This window comes from Plectropomus leopardus, chromosome 15 (genome assembly GCF_026936395.1).
Source record: "Plectropomus leopardus strain MGB_pleo_1.0 chromosome 15, ASM2693639v1, whole genome shotgun sequence".
NCBI classification, from domain to species: Eukaryota; Metazoa; Chordata; class Actinopteri; order Perciformes; family Serranidae; genus Plectropomus; species Plectropomus leopardus.
In genome coordinates this window covers 29,331,486-29,349,277 of record NC_142190.1, presented here as the reverse complement: position 1 = coordinate 29,349,277, position 17,792 = coordinate 29,331,486, and the positions used below count along the sequence as shown (strand labels likewise).

Below are 17,792 nucleotides of genomic sequence, written 5' to 3'. Positions count from 1 at the left end.
AGAGTATTTATAAAGCAGAGGGAGCTAATTAAAATAATAAGTTAATAATTAAAAGATCAATTTACATAATAATTAGAAAAATATGAATATATTATATATAATATAATAACATAATAACTGAGTTATTATGTACAAAGATTTTACATAACACAAGTAAAAGATGATGGCTGTCAAGTCCTAAATTATACTTAGTTCCTACAAATGACCTGTATGTAGACGATCAGACGATTTTTTTTTTTTATTAGATAGGGAAAAACTATTCTTCAGTTTCTACAGTATTACAGTGTAGGGTGAAACATCCTTTTTTGCACATCATTAGGAACAAAGCCACCTTTTTTCCAGCATGTTTTAGCAAATATTAAACATAATTAAGGGTCAAAGCCTGATATGAGTGACACATATAATAAGCAAACAAATATAAAATGTAACTACATAAATGATATTGTCAATGATATGGGTCCCCCCTTGGCCTTGGGGTGGGGTCCTCATCTGCACCCCATAACCCTACATGTGTGTTGACTCAGCAGGGATAACACACATATTTGAAAGCAATACAAAATGCCTCAGAGCCTTAATGCAATTTGTATTTGGAATTATCACCTGCTGCCTATAATTTATGTTTTTCCTTAAATAAACAAAGACATTTCCAACATAAATTTGTGCATACAAATCCCCCCAAATGCTGGAAATTAGGTTTTTGATGCTCAAAGAAATACAGTTGTATCACTTTAGAAGACTCATTAAAAGAAAAATGAAAATGGTTCAAAATAGAACCGAAAGGTGCAATGAAATTAAAGGAACATCCATCATATTTTTCTTTAGGGGCATTATTCGCCCATGACCCCATGACCCCTGGTGTTTTGTATCATTCTGTCTTGTGGATATAAATTTATTTTCCCGCTCCAGTACAAACAAACCTGGTTTTGATGGTGGGTTTTTTTTTTCTGTTATTTCACTTTATAGAGCAATGCCCTCATGTGACTTAACTAAATCTTCATACGTGAATATTAAAAAAAAACAGTCATTAGAGTGCATATTTCCTTACTATGATGAGACAGGCTAAAATGATTGTCTATAGCTTTGTGTTATAGTCACATTAACCACCAGATGGCAGCGTTGCATCTAAGACATAACTTTCATAGCCTCATGTAACCTTTTGTCCTCCAGCCTGCTCTCCAGAATCATGGTGCAACATGCACACTCAGGATAAAAGGATTACAATAAGTCATTACTGTCATTGTAAAATACACAAGTGTCAGATGTTAGAAGTTCCAGGTTAAATCCTAATTGGAAAACATCTGGCCAGAGAAGAAATTATGACTTCAAATATTAATGGAATTTCAGGGGGAAAATTTTCAGGCAGGTAATAACTTCAGTAACGCTCAGATTAACCTTCATGTCATTAGCTGCCAGGGAGTCTGAATAATTTTATGAAATTACACTGCCTGCAGAAAAACATGAGCCAACCAAAAAACAAATTTACTTCGGTGGAAAAGGCTATAACTGCTTCTGTTTTGGTTTTTTTTGTTTTATTTTTTTATTCTTTTTTATGTAAGTTTACTTCATTTTGTTTATTCATACTTTTCTAAGGCTCAGCAAACGATACAGCTGGCTACAGACCATTAACCCTTTGAAACCTGAGCAAACAGGATGGATTTCCTACAAAAAAACATGGGAAGAAGGCAATCAGCAACTTGACCCCCCTACACCAAAAATAAATTAATTAATTAATTGAAATTAATTAAATTAAATAAACAAGGCAATAACTTGAAAATCAGCCTGAAAATAATAATTAAATAATTATAAATCTTCTGATTTCTTGCATTATGTGCTTTCAAGATAAAGCAAACAAATTTGCGCAGGATTCAAAGGCTTTAATACTTGTGAAAGGTGTCTGAATGCAGCACATGACAAGTGATGTCTGTCCAGGTTTCAAAGGGTTAAAATCTAAATTCAAAACTCAAAACTTTATTCAGGGGATTCACTTGTGAATAAATTGATTAAGAGGACTGAGACAGGTGACCCAGAGTGGACACGCCCCATAAGGCAAAAAAAAACATGTAAATAATCCATTTAGTATCTGTATCTGTTTCTCTCCTGGTGAGTCATCTGATTGGTCAATCCTTGTGACAAGTCAAAAAAATTCATGTCTTACTTCCCGTGTCCTAAACCTAAAACGTATGATGACTCAGACAGTGACTGTGGGTATCAGTGTGAGAAGTCCCAATGTTGCGCAAGTATCATAGTTTCTCTGAAACCTGCCGATCACTGTATGTATGTTTATATGTTATCTTGCAGTCAAGTAAAAGTGTGTGAGAAATTCACGTCTGTGCTTGTTGGGCTTACTCATGTGCGGAGATTGTTTTTAGAGGCATATCTGATGTTTTTAAATAAGCGCTTAGATACCAGTATAGGTGCTAAATAAAACCTGTTTGACTGGTGAAGTCGCTGAATCAACTCCCAGTGTAACTTTGAAGCCGCTGCCAGGCCGTAATGCTGCTGTACCACATAAGTCAAGTCAAAAAGAAACTGATCCTAACAAGGACCATTCAGTCAAATTAATATACCTATTTTAAAAATGTTACTATGGTACATTTAAAAATTGAATTTGAAAATTCAGTTATACAGGAAATACCAGAGCAAATCTAACATGGTGTACACAACTTTTTCTCTATCTTGAAAACAGGTTTTAAAGTCCCGGGATTTCCTCTCGTATCACAGTGAACCAGACAACAGTGAGAGCAAACTGTCATCTGAAAACAATACTCCCTCAGGGTGCGGTGATCCTGAAAATTAAGCTTGCAGTTTCGTACACTTTTCACTGTGTCAGGAGGAAGTTGTTTACTCTAATGAAGGATTCCATAGTGAAATGTTTCGTTGTAGTGGTGGCAGTGCCCAGAAATGCTTCTGAGTAAAGATAGAAAATAAAATAACTAAAAAGCATGTGTACAGATAGGGCAGTGAAACATACACAAAAAAATATAAACAGACAAAAAAAAAAGTTCTGTTTTTTTTTTACCACACCTGCCGATAAAGGAAGTGAGAAACTCAGTGGGAGCTGACTGGTACAGTCTATCGACCAGTAAGGGCACGTAAACTGGAAAGTACTTTGATGAAGCATTCCTTTATTTCCAATATGAATTGTGTCAGGTATCAGCTAAGCCTGACTCTACAGGATATCTGGAAGCTTAACTCATACTCTGTTCAGTGCAAACATCTCTTGTCTCTTAAGGAGAAATTTGATTTACAGCAGTCAGGAAGACAACAACACAAGCACTACATATAACAGGACATGGCTCACGAAGGAGTAGGGTGTAGGAACTTCCTGCATTTTGATTAATTTTTATGCGCCAATTTGTGCATTTTCTGCATCAATTTGTGGTGAAAATGCCTTTAATTTCACTGAAATAAAATATATGCCTATAATCACAATAGTTACAGCAAATAACAAAAGAAAACATATTTATCTGTAGGTTAAAGTAGGTTTGTTGCAATATAAACACATTAATTACGCTTAGAACAAAGACAATTTTAAATCGGTTGCTGATCCCCTGTGGAGATCTGGATCACCACCCAAGAGGGAGCGGAACAAAGTCAGTAAGAGTGGGTGGTCATTTGGCTGAGATTGAGTGTGCCTTCTGCAAAACCTGTCTGTCATGGATATCGGATAGCTGCCAGTTTTGCTGACTACTTAAATATTGTTTAACAAACAACTTTTGTTTTGTACTGTAAAGTTCCTACACCAAAAAATCAAACAAAAAGTCAAACAGGAACCCCACATTTTTTTAATCTAGACTCTATTTTCCCATGAACGACCCATGAACTTATGTCCTTTTACCACTGATGGGCTCTGATTGTTATTATAAATGTCTTACAACATTACTGAAAGGATCCTACAGAGGAATGCAACACTTTTTCTTACCTTTTGCTTTTTGCAGTCTGTTTTACATTCACTTCTCGCCAGAGGAGAGGTCATGGTTTGGGATCTCATGAGAGTTGAGTAGCTGCATGAAAAAAAGAATGAAAGCGTTTGGGGAGAGGAGTGCCAATAATAGTTTGCTGTGTTGGACTACAGAAAGTGTATTTTAATCTTAACTAAAAAGATTTTTCAATGTCATGGCTGAATATTTAACATTTCGCCAATGTGAAAAAGTCTGAAAGATTTCAGAACAAGACCTAACCAAACCTGGAAACAAAAAAGATTGGAGCAAGCAAAAGTTCTGGACAAACATTTCATTTTTTCTGAAAAGTCCTTTCGGTAATGTAAGACGCTCATAAAAATTATAATTAGAGCCTTTGATTTATGCAAAACTTAAGCAATATTTTTGAAATGTCGATAAGACACAATTGAGAGATGACTGCGTTTCCACTGAGTGACGTTCTGCGACTTCTCCTGTGGTAACATTATTCCAAGAATCTTGGTGATGGATGTTCAAAACATCAGCAGGTTTATTTCTATTGCAGTCACCGCACTAGCCGTCATTATCGCCAATCCAAGGCGATGTGGGCGTGTTATGGAGCCATAATGTTAAGGAGAGCCCCTTATACATGGGAGCAGCCATGTATGAGGGATTTTGAGGAGGTGATAGTCCACAATTTCACAGAGGAATTATGAATTCAAAACTTCCAAATGATCCGCTCAGCTTCTGAAGAGTTATGTGATGCAATAACAGCTCTTGTAGCTCCTGCTGCATGATGCCCGAGGGAGCCACTTCCTACTGACAAGCATATAGCCATGGCATCAGATGACCTTAAAAGGCCAAAAAAGTATTTCTATTGCAGTTTTTTCGAATGTGAGTTTTTCAAATTGCCTAAATTCCACTTCATGTGAGTGCAGGAACTTTTTTTTTTTCAAAAAATGTGAGTTTTTTTCAAAGTTGATTTGTTTCCATGATATATATATATATATATATATATATATATATATGTATATATTTAGAATTTCAATTTGCACAATAAATAACATAAATTGACAGGGTGCACCTGAGTGGTTACATTGTAGCCTGTTTTACAGCTGCTGTTAGCTGGCTGCCGCACAAACTCTACATTTAAAAAAATTGTTGCTCCCACAAGTCACTTAGAGTCAAAAACCTAGTGAAAAACATGAGTCCAGTTCCCCTTTAAAATGGACCTTTAAAATGAAGCCTCAAGTGTCTCGTCCACATTGAAAGTATTCAGTCTGCGCAGAAAGTGAAGTCTCTGCAAGAGCTTTTCGCAGACTGCAGATTTATTGAGGTCATCAGTTCTTGTTGATCACTGCTCTTCGATACTTGTAGCACTCAACTTTCTCAAGTGAGCCCTTAATTATAGCTGAGAAGGTTGATTTTTTTTTCTAAAGTCGATGGCCATATCTTTAATTGTGTGAACATTTAACTTTAGAAAGTGGTTGTAACACCACTTTACAAAGTCTATAACCCAGCCAACAATCTGTCTAGAGCAAGCTGATTAAAACAGCCATCTGAGGGCCTCAGGAGACGCCTGTCATCGCAGTCACTCCTGTAGTCATTTGCATGTAGAGTAAACACTGGTGGAGACAGGACACACCTCTGAGGTGAGCCTGCTGATGACAACAGCTCCTGGGACAGAGCAGCATTAGCCCCGGCTGCCTTGGGCCATGTTAAAAACGACAGATTTCACCACTCCAGAATTAAACTAGAGAGTAGTTTACTTACTAAAATGTGTGTTTCTCTGATTTCTAATTCACGGTGATAACTCTGGATTGTTTCATTGAAAGAAGCTGGATGAACTACATGTTGTCAGAATAACGGTAGGATTCATCAGTGCACAGTGCCCATACCTGAACAGCTGTTTGTTTAACCCATTGATCTGGTTTCACTTCTGAGCTGCGTCTCAAAGCCCGCAAGCCACTCCTGCTGCCTTTTGTCGATTTTTCTGGTTTCAAATTGGACCTCCTCCACAGCGGAGTAGAGTTCAATTCAATTCTGCTGACCTATGGCGGATAGAGAACACACCTCTGTCAGAGCAGTGTACAGAGGGCCATTTAATATGTCCTATAACTCAAGCACATGACAGCCACACACACAAATGTGTTGAAAAACTACAGAGCTGGCAAAATGGTACATGTGAAAGGATTTGGTATGAGAGATGATGTGCCTAGCATGAAAATTAATTTGTCAATCAAATTGACTTCCTTATTTTGTAAAAGTCCTTTGCTGGTTATGGATACAGAAGCTTATGTTGCCATGTTTAGATGTTGATTGTTTAATTCAATGATCAAAAATTTGTAGTAGTTCAAATGAGTTCAACAAATAGCTTACTTAGGAACATTTTCTACCCATATATTCCTGACAATAGATGGTAAAATGGCTTGTGATTACATCACACAGAATAATGTCGTATTTGATCCTATGTTCCCTGTATGGAACTTAATATTCAACTGAACTTCCACTTACATAAACGTAACTTCCCATTTTGGACAATGCACTCATGTGGAGCCTAAATCGTTACCCCAACAGGATGCAACGCGTGCATAAAATAAAGTAGAGCTCCTGCTCATATTCATGAAAATATGTGTACAACAAATAAACAGAGGAGGCTGGAATTATAATTCTGACCTGATACATTAAACCTTAAATGGATCGAAAATCAGTTTTTTATTTCTTTCAGAAATTGATATTAAAAATAGATATCATTAAAATGAGGGGAAAATGTCTAGAAGAAAATCATGAAAAAAAATTTAGCCCCTTTTTGAGGTAATTTTCTTGTTTCTTTTTGTTAGTTTTGTTAACTTCTTTTTTTTCCTATTTTCAGGTAATTTTTTAAACAATTGTTTTGCTAATTTTTGGGCCTTGTCTTGTTAAGATACTCATTGCCCTCCTCCCATGTTTTTTAAAGTAATCAAGACAATTTGCAGAAGTTTAAATGTGCTAACCTATGTACTGTATCATTATTTTAGTTATATCTGATGTGTAATTATTCTAATGGATAAAAATGTAAAATATTATGATAGCATTGCACAATGCCTTGGGGTTTTGAATCTACCTCTGGGTTTTATTTCATTTAATTTTTTTGCTTTTGGTTAGACATAATATAATGACTAATGTTGGCTCAAGTGTCCACTTTTATTTCGATAATTTCATATAGTATGACGTGTAAAAAATATTAATTAGTTTGTCATACATTTTCCATTTACAATATTAACATAATATGTTTTTTTCTGAAAAATCATAGTTATTTATTATTATATAATATTTATATCTTTTTTGAGTTTTTTTTTTTTTTGGTAATTATTTAGGTCCTTGTAATCAGGACAAGGCAAGAATGCACTTCGTAAAGAATAAATATATCAACATAAAGGCATTACATCAAAAAGAAAGACGATGGGAAACAAATGAGGCTATTATTAATTTTGTCTATAAAAAACAAATCATTACAAATCAAGCTTTAGGCTACATTTGTCTATTTCTGGTGTCAGGGGTCTATTTCGGGAAGCCTTACATCATGAAACTTCAGGTGTTTGCTGCGACGTCTGATGAGTCGAAACTACGTGCGCGTCCCCGCCCACCTGTTACAGAAACCGCCTAAAAAAGCTCGCTCCCACTACTCCGTCCCCATTCAAGGTGCGGCAAAGGAACAGGTGCGTGAAGAATCTCTGAGAGCTTTATCAACTCAAAATACCACCTCTGTCTGCCGACTTATTCTCACAAAGCTAAGGGACACGCTAAAATATAACAACAGAGAACTTTTATCAACAGCAAAGCTAAACACCGTGAGACAGTGAGAAGAGGATTTACCTTCACAGCAGGCGGACGTCGTCTTTTTTTTAAATAGTCGAACAAGAATAAAAAGAAGAGGAAAATGGCCAACAAAGGTCTGCAGATTTTGGGATTCGCCCTCGCTCTTCTGGGTGTAATTGGATTGATAATTGGCACGATTTTGCCGCAGTGGAAGATGTCTGCGTACGTTGGTGACAACATCATCACGGCGATAGCCATGTACGAAGGTCTGTGGATGTCCTGTGCTTTCCAGAGCACAGGCCAAATCCAGTGCAAGGTGTACGACTCCATCCTGCAGCTCAACAGTAAGTGACACTTATTGGGTTCAAATGATGTTTTGTCGAAGTTCTTGTTCTGTAAATCAAAGTGGTACTTTTTTTTTTTTTTTACATTAAAGTCCTTGAAGAGCTATTTTATTTATTTTTGTACAGGCCAAAAAGTAGCCACCCCCAGAAGTCTAAACACAGTGGGCCTAATGCAGGCCTACAATGTAGTTTAATTCACCACTAGCTTATTTTGTCGACAATTTCTGCCCTTTTTTTAGGTTAATATAGTTACTTTGACTGATTTTATATCTAAGATTTAACAGGAAATGATGTAAAACAGATATAATGCACCTGTTTGAATCTTTTTTTCCCTACTGGCCCTTATCCAGTTCCTCCTGAGCTTTCTTTTACAACTCCTGTCTGTTACCAGATTCCTGTGGCTTAGGCTAACCGGTTCTGTCACTTATTAACTCCCCCTTTATTCACTCAGAATGCAGTTATTTCGTTGAAACCACCCAATGAGGCCTCACCTGCACTGTGCAGAGGAGCAGCCTGATGGCTCAGAGCCATAAATCATTGTTTAAAAAGCCTGATGTTAATAATTCTTTAATTTATTCCACTTCATGGGATGTGTGCTGCACTTTTACACTCAGGCTCCGTGGCCATTGTTCAGTGCAGCCCACCCCTCCTCTTGCAGACCTTACACATTTACATTAGCATACTGTAGTTACAGGTTAAACAACACCTGCATAAGCCAGTGTTTAGTCAACATGTGTGAATACCAGCTCCACTAACAGTTGCTTCGTCTTAGGCCCATATTTCGTAAATCACCACAAAATAAGTTTGCATTATCTAGGGCACAAAAAATGTAGACCTTTTCAAGTGTGAAATATGGAAAAACTCAAATAAATAATTTAATAAAGGATTTAAATTCCAATTTTCCAAGTGTTTGAGCTCAATACTTATATACTCATGCAGTATGGGGCAGATAATTATAATAAACAGGTTATTCATCCGTTAACATGTAGGCCATTGTAAAAAGAAAAAATGAATAACACACTAAAATTTACTTACTTACTTACTTACTTACTTACTTAATGGAAGTTGGAACATTCTCTTTTTAAAGTAAAAAATTAGTAGTCTGTGAAGACTGTCTGTGTTTATGGCTCTTATCTGTTACCTTAACAGAGCAATAGCTAAATGGGTCAATAGCAGCATGACAGTTGGATTCTTTATTGTACATGTTTCACATTCACCTGATCGATAGATTGCCCTGAGGTCTAAACTGCCTAAATGTCTTCGTAAAATTGTAGGTACTGTGTTTTTTTATATAGGTCCGTCCCTTTGGGTTGATCCTGGCTTACAACTTACTGTTGTTCACAAACTATTTTCTCCAAAAACATTCAGTTTTTAGTTTCTTTATTTAGTTCTGACTTATTAAAACATTTGATAAAATATCTGCAGCACAATGTGCCTTATCACCTCTTCAAACATGAGCACAAAGTAATCTTTGTGTGATTAAAGCTGTGGATAGATATGAAGCAAGTGAGCAAATATTAGCTTTTTTTATCAGAAATACCTGCTCAAAATCTACTAACACACACCTGAAGTTTAGGAAGAATTGGTATCAAACGGGGAAAAGTGTGACAAATAGATTGTGATTCTTCAGTTGAAGCCACATTGGGCATTCTTCAAATTCTCCAGTGGGTCAGTTTCTTTTTCGCTAGTAGTTTGAAGCAAAGAAATGTCCACCTGCTGAAAAGCAGTCTGTGAGTACCTGAAATTGGGAGTGTCTTCCCTTATAATGAAACCTGAAACCCGGTTAGACCTGTTTTTGACTTGCATGCATGGAGACACACACGCACACTCCCCCACCCCCCTCCAGTTTCTCTGGGCTTCCGGTTAGAGCCAGTTTCTGTGGTTCCTTGTTAGTGGGAGCGGCGATGAGACACAGGAGACAGAGGCCGCTCTGTTGAATATGAGCAGTGTTTGTTTACGCTGCTTTTTTTTGCAAGTGGTGACTTTTAAACACTTAAAAGAGACTATGCAAAAAATCAGTTGTGGCTTATCACCACAATTCAGTCGAGAAATTCAGTTCCAAAGCAAATAACCATTCATTTTTCTTTAGTAAAGCCTGTCAAGTCTCACCACACCTATGACCTTGAGTTTACCGAGTATTAATAAGAGTTAAATATGTGTCACAATGACTGATGGATTAACTCTATACTGCCCTTTTACCCAGGTGCCCTTCAGGCAACCCGCGCCCTCATGGTTGTGAGTATCATAGTAACGGTGGCTGGCCTAGGCGTAGCCTGCATGGGAATGAAGTGCACCAACTGTGGAGGAGATGACAAAACGCGCAAGTCCCGCATTGCTATGACTGGTGGCATTATTATCCTCATCGGAGGTGAGAAGGCATTTTTTAAAATCTTTTCATTTCTTTTTTTAATATTTTGACTTGTAACAGTTTAAGTGACGTTCTTTTTTTCTCTCTTGCAGCTTTGTGTTCAATTGTCGCCTGCTCTTGGTACGCTCACGACATCATCCAAGCCTTCTACAACCCTTTCACGCCTGTCAACACGAAGTAAGTACATGTGAATTTAAGCTGAAAACTACCTTGTGCTTTTTTTTTTGTCTTCTTCAGGGACATAAGGCAACTTTTGGGAGTGAAAATTTAAAATTTTAACATGAGCATTTCCAGTGTGCTTGTTTTTGTACAGTTTTCCACAGAAGAATACAATGTCCCCAAACAAGGTTGATGTGCTGGTGTATTTGATACCTCAGCAAATTGGCTTGATTTCTTTAAGAACATATTGAAAGAGGGTGACAAGCAGCTTAGCAAAAAATGGTCAAAAAAGGGCAAGAAATTCATAAAAAGTTACAAGGAAATTACCTGAAAATAAGCAACAAAAAAGAGAGAAAAGTAAAAAACAAAAACAAAAAAACCTCAAGAAAGAACCAAAAAAATCAGTAATACAATTTTGAATATATAATTAAAATATTTAAAAATATAGTTTTCTGGACATTTCCCCCTTTTTTATATAATTATTCAATAATCCCACTTTGTGACATTTAACATTTTTTTTTGCTGTTTGTGGAAATTTTTTTCCAAGTTGCCAAGTTTTTTTTTTACCATGTTTTGGAAAGAATTCAATCATAAATCGTAAATGTATTGTGCATCTTTGTTTTGGTCAGAGTTCACCTTTTTGACGTACTGTATCTTCTCTTTCTGCAGGTATGAGTTTGGTGCTGCCATATTCATCGCCTGGGCTGGAGCATTCCTGGCTGTAGTAGGAGGCGGCATGCTGGCTGCATCCTGCCCAAGAGGAAAATCGACACCGAAATACCCCATCTCCAGACCCCCCAGCAGCAAGGAATATGTTTGAACAGGACTGTGAACACTTTCATGTTTTTATTTTCTATTTTAGTTTCTTCAGGGCTGCCCTGTGATGTTACTGTAATATTATTTTAACAAAGGCATTAAAGTTTTAAATGATGGCTGTTTACTTCTTAAAGAGCTCATTGACCTTGCCCTGTCTGGAACTACATTTAGTGCTTACTGATGTGTATACTGTATAGTATACTTCTCACTTAGCTGACACCTGGAAAGCACTCAAAGTTAAGGTGAAACACCCACTACATGTTATGTAATTTGGCATGTAGAAATAGTTTTTTGGCATGCTACAGAGTGCAGTGCATTGGAATGCACAGTGTGCTTCGGGGGGGTAATGGTTTTTAAGATGTGGCAATGGACAACTTTATCATACAATTCATAAATGTAGGCCAAATGCACAGCAGTTCATCATCTGGCACCTGAGAAACAATTTTCTACCATTATTTCTATGTATTTGTGCCTTATTTATGTGACGCCTACACATCAGTCAGTACCACTGCAGTTTAGTTTTTAATCAAGTGCCGGAGTGAAATCATAACTATATAAATGACTGTATGCTGATTTCTTTAACCCAGATTGCCATTTTTTTCTGATGCACACCGAGCATGACAGATGTGAGTTATCTATTTGTTCTGTAATTATGTTTGTGTGAATGCGCTTGGCTCATTGCTACTGTTTTTATAGTCACCAAGCTGTTGCATCCATCAAATTAATTTTTTAAAAAAGTTTTAAAATGTTGGTGTTTATGTTGTACATAAAATAAAAGTGGAAAATTTACCATTTGTGGCTTGTTGAAATGCTTTTATGCACATAGGTGTAGATTTCAGAAATGATGCATGGGGCACATTCCCCTCAATATTTCAAACATGCTGCTTTGTTCCCCTGGATGAAAAGTAGCAGTAGCAAAATTAAAGACATTAATGCCATTAAATGATTCAGAAAAGGCATGGATTTATGCATAAAAACTCCTGTAAGGTAAAAAAAAGCTTACGCAAATTAACCCTCTGAAACCTGGATCAACAGCAGTTTCCTTATGCTGCGTTCAGACACATTTTACAAGCTGGTAAGCCCTTTGAAACCTTAACAAATCAGTGTATTCTTGGAAAACATGGGGGAAAAGGCAGTTAACAACTTGGCAAGAAATGTCAACAGATGCAAAAAACAGTAAAAGTTTATATATATATATATATATATATATATATATATGTATATATATTAAAATAGGAAAATGTCCAGGAAACTACATTCATAATTATATATTTATAATAACATTCAAAGAACCCCCCGCGCCTTCTTGCTTTTTTTCCCCATTTGCTTCTTAAAGTTAATTTCTTGGTTTTACAATTCTTTTTCTGAATTTTTGGATCATCTTGTTGAGAAGGTTATTGCCTTTACCCCATGTTTTTGCAAAAAACTCAAACCAATTTTTGGGTTGGGTTTAAAATGGTTAATAACTGTAAACTTAAATTAAATTGGAAATTCAACTTTTAAACAGCTGCAAAATTAAATGGAACAAATTAAGGCTCTTTGCACCAATACGCAAATCAATAGTCCAATTATAAATACACATGTGCTTTGTCCTTGAAGTGGCATTGAAAAAAAAACGTTTACAATCCATGCACGTTGTGAAACACAGCTGGCACATGCAGCAGTTATAAACACAGTAAAGCATGCAGTATGACAGAGTCAGGCTGCAGATGATTTTCATACTGAGGTCACAACCTGAAGTGATCAGAGCCACTTCAGTCTGGCTGGAAGCCATCTTCCTCAGCATTGGTGTGTACACAGCATCATAATGACCAGCATGAAGTTTTCTAAGCTATTATTGCCACCTTGGGGTGTAAGTAGGTAACTACTGTTAGATGGAATAGATGCTGTATATACTGTAAGACTGGATACATGTACTGAGCTTATAGTCCACTGTGCTTTTTGAATTTTCCTTTCTGTTTCAAATCAAAAACAAATAATTATTTGATTTTCATTTCAAAATCCAAAAATAATCCATAAAAAAAAAAAAGAAAGAAGAAGCCATTTTTATTTTGGGGAATCAGAAATGGAAAATAGAGAACAGAAATGCCACTTAATATTCTTTTTCCCCTATTAGAAAAATTAAATAAAATACCAAGAAACACAAAGAAAGAAACCAGAAAATGTCCTTGGTAAAAAAAAAAATAAAAAAACAAAATAAAAATTAAAATAAATGCGTAGGTACCAAAATCAAATTAGGATGGTTAGCAGGTGAAGTGTAGAGTGTATTCTGACATAATTTCAGACTTTTTTAAACACGCAGAGGAGCAGCAGCTCTACTCCGAGCTCCTCCTGGATGACCGAGCTTCTCACCCTATCTCTAAGGGAGAGCCCAGCCATCCTACGGAGGAAGCTCATTTCGGCTGCGATCTTGTTCTTTCGGTCACAACCCGTGACCATTGGTGAGGGTCGGAACGAAGATCGACCGCTCCCACTTCACCACGACAGATCGGTGCAGAGTCCACATTACTGACCCGCCTGTCGATCTCCCGCTCCATCCTTCCCTCACTTGTGAACAAGACCCTGAGGTACTTAAACTCCTCCACTTGGGGCAGAATCTCTTCCCCGATCTGGAGAGGGCACGCCACCCTTTTCCGGCTGAGAACCATGGCCTTGGATTTGGAGTTGCTGATTCTCATCCCAGCCGCTTCACACTCGGCTGCGAACTGATCCAGTGAGAGCTGAAGGTCACGGCCCGATGAAGCCAACAGGACCACATCATCTGCAAAGAGCAGAGACCCAATCCTGAGGTCACCAAACCGGACCCCCTCAACACCCTGGCTGCGCCTAGAAATTCTGTCCATAACAGTTATGCACAGAATCGGTGCCAAAGGGCAGCCCTGGCGGAGTCCAGCCCTCTTTGGAAACCAGTCTGACTTACTGCCAGCAATGCAGACCAAGCTCTGGCACCGGTCGTACAGGGAGCGGCAGGATGATATCCTCGAATGTTTTGTCCTCCCTAAGATATTCAGTTTTCTTACTCTTCCCTTCTTTGGTGCCCATGCCTTGAATAATGTAATGACTGTTTTTTCATCTTTTTTTTCATGGTATTTTATTTTATTTCATTGGATTAAAAAAATGGCATTTCTATTATGTATTTTCCATTTATGATCCTAAAAATAATAATTGTTAATAATAATAATAATCTTGTTTTTTATTTTTGGATTTTGAGATTAAAATCAAGTAATTTTTCTGTTTTTCATTGCTATTTCTGAATGGAAAAATCCAAAGACCAAAAAGAACACTGACCCTTATAAATAGTGTTTGTGATTATATCTTCAAGTCTGTTTAGAGGTGTTACTGTGCACGTTGGTTTAGGTTGGATTTTTGGATCCATGTGATGCTGTTGCACATTGTGGAGAAAGTTTTCACTATAGAGAGGCATTTTCACCTGATTTCTCCTTATTCTTCCCATCTTTTACATTGTTTCATTTCCCCTCACTTTGTCATTTTATGTCTTCAACTTATGCTTCTCGTGATTTATCAGAGCCAGCAGTGTCCTGCTCTAATTCTCCTTTCCTCTCTGTTCTCATTCTGCCTGCCATCCTCTAATCGTTATTCTTTCCTCCCCTCAGGCCAGAATCCAAAAAGTAATAATAATGATTTCACTCCTAAGTGGCCAAGCCGTCTGACCCCAGCCTGCGCCTGTCCTATAAACTCAGTCAGTGCAACCCAACCGCAGAAATCGTTTCCTCTGTTACCATATTACCATGCTCTCTCTCTCTTATGCCCTCTTTTTCACTGAAAAAACATTTGCCTCTTTGCATAAATTCTGACCACAAAGCATCTGTTGGCTCCTCTAATCTAATCAGGAGGGCAGGGTTATTGATCACAGTTAATTCAAGCCATCCCAGCATACATTTCTGTGCTACTGAGTCACTGAATAATGATGAATTATTACTGTCCCTCTCCATTTTATCACCCTGAAAGTACAGTATGCAGTACACTATAAAAAGTGATCCTTAACCCTTTATCGGGCACTCATTGAAATACTTGGAAATTCAGAATTTCAGCCCTAGAGTGTCACTGCAGGACACTACAAGACTTTTTAACTTTATTTTTAAAAATATTCAATTTTTATGTTGAAAATCAAAATCAATGAAGTTACCATATATGGTTCCTCGCCCGACAAGGGTAAAACATTTTCTAAAAGGTGTATAGATAAAAAATATAAGAAAAATACATATAAACTTAAAGGAACATTTATTTTTAACATGTTTTATGGAACATAAATAACATATATATATATATAAACATAATATAACATAAAAAACAAATATAACATGTATCAAAGTCCACTTCAGTCCAGTCATTTATGCAGCTGATTCATGGTAGGCAATAAAGCAGTTCTGCTCAGCATTAAGGCACAGGTGGACCTTGCACACCTGCAGACCACATTTGACCTCTTGATGTTCCCCTTTCTGCTGCAGTACTTGCAGGTCTGGAGGTTGGTGTAGACAGGGGCATGGAATTGGGATGGGTCAAACCCAAACCGCACAGAATCAGCTGGGGTGTGGCTGCGGTGTCCCCGGACAGGCTTGGGGACATCAACAGAGGTGCGGGGGTCTGTTGAGCTTCTTCGGGGGTGAGATGTCACTGGCTTCTGGCTGCTGGCATCCTTGAACACCTGGAGCTCAAAGTTCTTTAGTGGTAGGGCAGCCACATCAAGAGCCTTGCAGTCCCGCCTGTAGATGACCCAGGCATTCGTGAGGCTGAGATCAACTGCAAATGCAAACAACCTCATGTACCACCTCTTGGATTGTAAGGGGGTATGGTAGAGGTGGACCAGCATGTTGCTCTTGTCAATGCCCCCCTTTTTTGCATTGTAGCTTTTGATGACAGCAGGACAGCTCACTTGCTCCTTTCTCTTGGTGTCACTGCAGTACCGGTGGACTGAGGACATGGGCTCCACCCCCATGTCTGTTGACAGCAGAGTGACGACCTTGTTGTCATTCCACCTGAGGGCCAGGATCCCATCACCACTGGTTACGCTGTCGAACGTACCATGAGGGACAGCCTTCTTCTCCATCTCGTTGATGGACTTGAGCAGAGGCTGGCCTACTCTGTTGTCTATGGCTGTCCCTGTGCAGTTCCTGTCTTTGAGGTTCCGCACCAACTCCAGGCTGGTGAAACAGTTATTCGCAAAGATGGCTGTGGTGGTGGAGGAGGAAATGGTGCTGAATAGGACGGAGACTATCTGGCTGGTGGCACCCATGGCTTGTTGTTCAGATGTGAGGGGGACATCGTGGGCTGCCAGCATAGTCTTCCCCTGGTATAGCACCATATCATGAATGAAGCCATTCTCAGAAGCCCTGGTAAACAACTTGAATCCCCATTGGTGCGGCTTGTTCTTGATGTACTGCCTCAGGTTACCAGCTGTCTTTCCTTTGTAGGCAACCATGACCTCATCCACAGACTGCTTGGGAGTCTGTGGCGCACTCCTGAAGGCAGTGTTCAGGAGGCTGAACAGTGGCCGGATCTTGAAGAATTGGTCGATGGTGCCAGGGATCTGTGTGTTGTCATTGAAGTGGACAAGCCTCTTCATCAGACTGAACCTCTTAGATGACATGAGGTTTGCAACTTGTGGGACCCTGGTCTCCATTGCCCAGTAGTCCTCAATGGAGGGCAGCTCAGCAATCCCCATGTATACAAAGATTGCCACAAAGTTCATCATCTCATCTACACTGGTCGTGAATGGTGTCCTTCTGAGATGCATAAAGATTGGTCTGGTATGTTATGTGCTCCATCACTTGAGGGCTGAAGTACCTGCTGAAGTACTGGAATGGACTCTCCAAGAAGTCAGGGGGAGAGTGCTGGTACTCAGGTAGGGCTGGGTCGTCCAGGTCAACCTTCTTCCAGGTAGTTTTCCTGGCTGCTGGCTTGCTGTTGTTGGTGGGCCTCTTGGCTTGTGCTTCTGGCTGTTCGTCGTCCTCCTCCTCCTCCTCCTCCTCCTTGAGCACCTTCACTGTCACTCAGGTCTGGAGTGTCCAGGCTGTGAATGGGTGGGACGAAGTCCAGGTCTGCCACATCTTCGTCTTCCTCCTTGAACCCCTCATCATCACCGATGGCGGGGTCAGCTGGCACAACAGTCTCCCTCTTTCCATAAAAGACCCGAGCAGACAGCTGCTTAAGAAAAATATCCAGCCCACTTTGAGATATTTGTGAAGGAAAACGGTAACAGTGAAGTGTACATCTACTTAAAACAAAGAATATTAACATATAAAATAAATTGTAAATATATAATTAGAAGTGAAAAATAGCAATATAAGAAATGGTGGTACCACTTATTGTTTCTTATAATCCAATCAGAAAAATTAAATTAATCACAAGTAATGAATTACTTAATCAATTTAGCAGTAATAAGGCTAA

The 17,792-nt window shown here is 38.4% G+C and overlaps 1 protein-coding gene and 1 long non-coding RNA gene across 2 annotated transcripts; one reads left to right on the top strand and one right to left on the bottom strand.

Moving 5' to 3' along the window:
• Nucleotides 1–315: 315 nt before the first annotated feature.
• On the bottom strand, nucleotides 316–5,928 carry LOC148187343 (uncharacterized). Its single transcript, XR_015778937.1, has 3 exons — nucleotides 5,798–5,928; nucleotides 3,923–4,004; nucleotides 316–2,907 (listed from the first exon to the last, which is right to left on the bottom strand). It is a non-coding gene; the product is annotated as an uncharacterized LOC148187343 (long non-coding RNA).
• Nucleotides 5,929–7,685: 1,757 nt separating this feature from the next.
• cldn7b (claudin 7b) lies at nucleotides 7,686–12,173 on the top strand. The gene is made up of 4 exons (XM_042499847.2): nucleotides 7,686–8,041; nucleotides 10,245–10,409; nucleotides 10,502–10,586; nucleotides 11,238–12,173. The coding sequence occupies exons 1-4, from the start codon at nucleotides 7,819–7,821 to the stop codon at nucleotides 11,386–11,388; spliced, it is 624 nt and encodes a 207-aa protein (XP_042355781.1). The 5' UTR covers nucleotides 7,686–7,818; the 3' UTR covers nucleotides 11,389–12,173.
• Nucleotides 12,174–17,792: the final 5,619 nt, after the last annotated feature.